The sequence below is a fragment of the Rattus norvegicus genome, chromosome 14, assembly GCF_021556685.1.
Source record: "Rattus norvegicus strain SHRSP/BbbUtx chromosome 14, alternate assembly SHRSP_T2T, whole genome shotgun sequence".
Classification (NCBI taxonomy): Eukaryota; Metazoa; Chordata; class Mammalia; order Rodentia; family Muridae; genus Rattus; species Rattus norvegicus.
In genome coordinates, this window is record NC_141547.1 from 85617827 (window position 1) to 85623826 (window position 6000).

The 6000-nt window shown below is 48.1% G+C and overlaps 1 protein-coding gene across 14 annotated transcripts in view; it reads left to right on the forward strand.

The window, feature by feature from the left end:
* Ogdh (oxoglutarate dehydrogenase) overlaps positions 1-3967 on the forward strand; it is a 67202-nt gene extending 63235 nt beyond the window's left edge. For 13 of the 14 annotated variants that reach the window (XM_087583870.1, XM_087583877.1, XM_087583873.1 and 10 more), the window contains 3 exons: positions 2257-2420; positions 2624-2778; positions 2882-3967. In XM_087583870.1, coding sequence (XP_087439996.1) covers positions 2257-2420; positions 2624-2778; positions 2882-3002 — 440 coding nt within the window. In that variant the 3' untranslated portion in view covers positions 3003-3967. 14 annotated transcript variants of the gene reach the window in all.
* The last annotated feature ends 2033 nt before the right edge of the window (positions 3968-6000 follow it).

Here is a 6000-nt window from a genome sequence, read left to right on the forward strand (position 1 = left end):
CTATGGAATGGCCTTGACACCTGTGGTGAAAGGTATCTGATCGTGTGTGAGGCCGTGTTCCTGTGCTCTATTCTGTTCACTCTATTGGGCTGTCTTAGTGACAGTGCCACACTGTGTACTGTAGCTTCTACAGTGTTTTCAAAGCAGAAACTGTCTCTTCCAAATTTTTTTTTTCTGTCTTAAATTTTTTTTCTTTTTTCTTTTCTTTTGGAGCTGGGGACTGAACCCAGGGCCTTGCGCTCGCTAGGCAAGCGCTCTTCCGCTGAGCTAAATCCCCAACCCCTCTGTCTTAAAATTTTTATTTGGTTAATCGTTGTTCCTTGAATTGCTATGTGAATTTTAGAGAGAAATGTTCTCTCCTACAGTGTTATCATTTGGATCTTATTTTTATTTATTTGTGTGTGTCTGTCTGTCTGAAAGGAGGGCGTATGTTTTTCAGGACTTGGGTCTTCTGCTTTTATGTAGATTCCAGGGACCAAACCCATGCAAGGTTTGCAGGACAAGTGCTTTGCTCTCTAAACAGCTCACTCACCCTCACTCTCCACTCTGCAACTGACGTCACTTGTATTTTCTTTGCTGCCCAATGTTCTGTCTAGGGCTCCAGGAGTGTGTGGGACAGAAGTGGTGAGCGTGGGCCCGAGAGCTTCTTTCTTGACCTTAGAAGAACAGTTTGTAGGGGCTGGGGATTTAGCTCAGTGGTAGAGCGCTTACCTAGGAAGCGCAAGGCCCTGGGTTCGGTCCCCAGCTCCGAAAAAAAGAACCAAAAAAAAAAAAAAAAAAGAAGAACAGTTTGTAGTCTTTCACCATTGAATATGATTTCTGCCATGGATTTCCATCTGTACCCTCTGTCATCTCGAGTTGAATGTTTAATTGTGAAAACAGTCTTCTGTTTTGTGAACACTAGTTCTTGCAACAGTTGTTTGGATACACCCCCTTGAACATACTAACTTTTTTTATTTGTAAACTTATGCGGTATTTGTGTAAGTAGCCATTAGATAGATAGTTTAAGACACAGTCTCTCTAGTATATAGATAGTGCTGGCTGTCTTGAAACTTGGTATATAGAACAGGCTGGCCTTAAACTCACAGAGAGCCACTTGCCTCTACCTTCCAAGTGCTGGGATTAAAGGCACGTGCTGTTAGGCCTGTTTTATTTATTTATTTATTTATTTATTTATTTTTAATATATATTTTATTGGGCTGGAGAGGTGGCTCAGTGGTTAAGAGCACTGACTGCTCTTCCAGAGGTCTTGAGTTCAATTCCCAGCAACCACATGGTGGCTCACAACCATCTGTAACGAGATCTGATGCCCTCTTCTGATGTGTCTGAAGACAGCAACAGTGTGCTTATATAATAAATAAATCTTTTCAAAGATGAATATGAATATTTTGCCTGGATGTTCATATGTATGTGTACCGTGTGGATGCCTGAGGAGGTCAGAAGAGCATCCACGGGAGCTGCCATGCGTGTGCTGGAGTCCGAGCAGGTCCTCTGCGAGAGCAGCAAGGACTCTTAACCCGAGCCAGTTCTTCAGCCCTCTGTCAGATTTGCGGCTGGAGGTGGTTTGTTTAATTTTTTTTCTTTTCTGTGCATTGGTATTTTGCCTGTTTTTATGTTTATTTGAGGCATCAGATCACCTGGAACTCCTAACTCCTTGGAGTTAGTCAGCTGTGTGCTGCCGTGTAGGTGCTGAGAATTGAACCTGGGTCCTATGAAGACAAGCCAGGACTCCTAACTGCTGAGCACCTCTCTAGGTCCCCTCCATCAGATGATTTGATTTATCTGTTCTTAAAGTGTAAATAGGTGGGCCTTTTAAAAGGAACCTGCTATGCCATGCTAGGCTGTTCTGTTCACATTACATCACATCCGTACAGCGTCTTGCTTTTTTTTTTTTTTTTTTTTTTTTTTTTTTTTTTTTTTTTGGTGCTGTTGTCTCTGTAGCCCTAGCTGGCTAGCTGGCCTGGAAATTGCTATGTAGGAGGCTAGCCTCAAACTCCCAGAGACCTGACCCCCACCCTCTGCCTCTTTCTCCTGCGTACTAGGGTTAAAGGAGTGTATCCCCAGGCCTGGTTTTGCATCACTCTTAGTCTGAGCAAATGGCACAGATAGTAGAAGCTTGTGAGAGAGAACTATCTCTAACCCTCAGAAACCATAGGTTCCAGCCACTGTGTGACAGCCCTCAGATCATTCATAACCACTGTGGAATAGGCCTGGAGACAGAACCAGTCCAGTCCAGATATGGAAATTTTCTTACAGGAACCCACTTCCAGCGTGTGATCCCAGAAGATGGACCTGCAGCTCAGAACCCAGACAAAGTCAAGAGGCTTCTCTTCTGCACTGGCAAGGTGTACTATGACCTCACCCGAGAGCGCAAAGCCAGGGACATGGCAGAGGAGGTGGCTATTACAAGGATTGAGCAGGTGAGCCGTGTGGCTCAGCAGCCAGGTATCAGTCCCACCGTGGGGTCTTTGCACACGGTGCTCTGGCAGAACATCATTAACGGATTCCTAACCTTTCCCATCTACAGTAGTTGCAAGGCTTTCCCTTCTGGAATCCCAGCCTCCCTTTGCTTACCCTACCGGTCCTCTGTGTCCCCTGGTTGATCTCACCCTGCTTTCTCCAGCTGTCACCATTCCCCTTCGACCTCCTGCTGAAAGAGGCACAGAAGTATCCCAATGCTGAGCTGGCCTGGTGCCAGGAAGAGCACAAGAATCAAGGCTACTATGACTATGTCAAGCCAAGACTTCGGACCACCATTGACCGTGCTAAGCCTGTCTGGTAAGACCCAAGTCCCTGATGGGGAGGCCTGTAAGGCAAGATAGAGAAGAGGCAGGAGCCACCTCCGACTTTATCCTTGTTGCTCCCTTTCTGTTTCTCTCAGGTATGCTGGCCGAGACCCAGCAGCCGCTCCAGCCACTGGCAACAAGAAGACCCACCTGACAGAGCTGCAGCGCTTTCTGGACACAGCCTTTGACCTGGACGCCTTCAAGAAATTCTCTTAGATGCTCCTGGAGTTGATCCGGCCATGGCCCCCCTGTGTCCATGACGCTCTTTGCTTCTCAACTAAAGAATAGTGCCTCTGCACTGTCCACACGTCTGCCCTTCGCTGTGCCACACACCGCCCCTGTTCTCATAGGAATTAAGTTGTCCACTCCAGTGCCCAGCTGCTCCCCGGCCACAGCCCAGCCTGGCTGACTTCTCTCAGGCTGCACACCTTTCACGAAGACCATAAGGAGCAGGATGAGGAAAGGGAGCCCTCTCAGGACATCCTAGGGAAGGCAGACCTGGCCCCCCCATCCTCACTGTGTAATCCTCCAGGGTAGGAACAGAAATCCTATGTGGCTTCCCACAGTACTAGCACTCAGTCCTTGTCACCCATCAAGTCACAGATTCAAGACTAGGAGTAGTTTTGTCTTGCTAGGGCCAAGCTGAGAGCTCCTGGAGGAGCTGTAGCTGGCAGGGTTTGGGTGTCATCTAGACGTTAAGTGCGTGGAGAATGGCGTGGGGTTTTTGGAGAGGCTTTAGCAGTGGTGTTAGGTCAGCTCTGCTACCCTTCTTGGATTTCGGGCTACATGTGGGAAATTTGCCCTAACTACCGAGTCAGGAGTGATTGGCTCTGAGTAAGGCCCAGAAGCTCCCTTGGGTCCCAAACCCCAGGCACTGGCTGCCTCTTGGTCCTGCTGACTCTTCTCTCCTAACCCCAGCCACTTAATTTTCTCTGTTGTTCCCTCAAACACACGGAAGCTGTTGATGAATCCTTTTCTTTGCTGTGCCAAGGCAGGTCAGAAGCAGATCAATGGATAAGGGCAAGGTGTCCCGAGGAGCCAGCTGTCCTTCCTCCCTCTTTAGACCTCCACAGGGACAGACCTGATTTATTTATTTTGGTTTAAAAAAAAAGGAAATGAAAAAAAGAACAACCAACTTTGCATTGCATCGGCTTGACCCATAAACTAAGTTATCATGGCCAGCCTGTCTGCTGTCATTCTGTGCTCCGCCTTCCCCCACCTGCCTGAGAACAGACTCCTCATTGGGGTGGGGCTGCTAGCTGCGTTTGCCAACTGGATGTGTACCGCACAGTTTGCTGTACTCCCTCACGGGCAGCAGCCATTGTAGGTAGGTACTGGATGAGACGCAGGTTAGCAACTCTGCCTGGACCGTACTCTGCACTCTGGCCTGTGCATTTGATAGTTGAGTCTGCATTCTACGTGGGCTTATCTTAATGGCAGTCTTTTAGACTGCAAATCTGAGGCCTGGACACCCAGCCTGACTATGAGCCTTGATCAACACAGGTCCTCATTTTCTAGGCTGTACCAACCCAAGCCTGAGCCTTCAATGGCTCATTCCTCCTGCTACCCTGTGTATCTTGATTTTAGGCAGGCCTAATAACTACAGTCAGCACCAGGAGAGAGTGTCCTAGGATAGGAACAGTGCCCCTTACTCTCAGAGGTGGGAGGACAGGAGTAGTTGTTTCTGCCTGTGGTCAGTGTATACTTGTTTGCCACCTGGTGTCCCCTTCTCCCTTGGAACAGCCAATGTTTTGCACACAGAACTGGACTAGAGAGAGAGAAGCTTAGGCAGGTGTGGGTGAGTGCAGCACAGGCTGTCCGTAAGCAGTAAGAGGGCTGGCAGTAAGTACACCTGGGAACAGCTGCAGGAGAACTAGTGCATTTATTTGGGGGTGGGGGGTTGGGAGGAGCTATTTATGCCCCCTAGGGAGGTGGCCAAGAACTCTGGGGCAAGGTTTATGTGGCCATAGACCCTTGAGAGTTTTGTTTTTCTAGAATCAAACTGGCTTTTCTTATTCATATACTTAGTAATAAACAGGGTAGAACTATATGACGGGCAGGGTCCTTGGAGGCTCTCTCTTCCTTGACTGGTCTTGTGTGGGTCAGGTAACTACGGTCAACGGCAATGGGGGTGTCATGTCCAAGGAAGGGCAGCTATTACATGCTTCCCCTCCTGCAGTGTTCTGAGCCTTCCAGACAGTGGCATGAGTACGTTGTTCGGGGCTGGCCACATCGGTGACTCATTTTCTGCATCTTGGGCTGCTAAACATCTGCCTTCCGTGTTCATTCACATCATTCACTGTAAGAAGATGCTTTCCTGATGAAAGCTGGGCACCTCTTTTGTCTAAGGATTTGAACAGTATTTAGAGAGCAACTGTGCTACTGCACAGTTTAGTTAATCCCACAGCGGCGTCTACCTCCACAGACCTGGCTTGTTAGCCAAGCTTACAATCAGCCACTGGTCCTCCACACCCCCATGGAGGAGTCTTGAATCCATTCAACGTGCATCTGTGCCCCTAAGCCCCCACACACAAATCAAGACACTATTGCACACATGCGTGTATCTTGCGTTCCAGTTGGTTTCTTTGTACTCCTTTTATCCTGGTTATTCCTCCATCTCACCCGACTACATTTCCCACCTACGGCATTCTCCCCTTCCTTCCTTCCTTTGTGCCTGTCTCCTACTTTCTCGTCTCCTTTCAGGAGTGCCTTTCCCTGGTGCCCAGCTTGCATAGGTTCCCCATGTTAAGACACTCCATCCTAAGAGTTACATGAGAGAGAACATGCAGTTTGTCCCTTTGGGGCCTCGGTTACCTCAGAACAAAAGAGAAGAAAGGGGAATTGGGGAAGACTTGTGTGAGAGGGTTCTGGGAAGAGAGGAAGGGCCAATGTTGGGATGTAAAGGGAATAAATTAATTTTAAAAAAAGAATTTGAAGCAGGGGGCTGGAGAAATGGCTTAGCAGTTTAGAGCATGTGTTGTCCTTGTAGAGGCCCCAGATTCAATTCCCAGCATCCATACAGTGGCTCACAGCAATCTGTAATTCCAGTTCCAGAGGAGGCAATACCACCTTCTAACCTCCTTTGGCACTTGGTATCCATGCATATAAGCAGGCACAACACTTGTACTCATAAAAATAAATCTTTTAAAAAACGTAATTTGGGGGCCAGAGAGAAGGATCAGCAGTTAAGAGCACTGGCTGCTCTTCCAGAGGA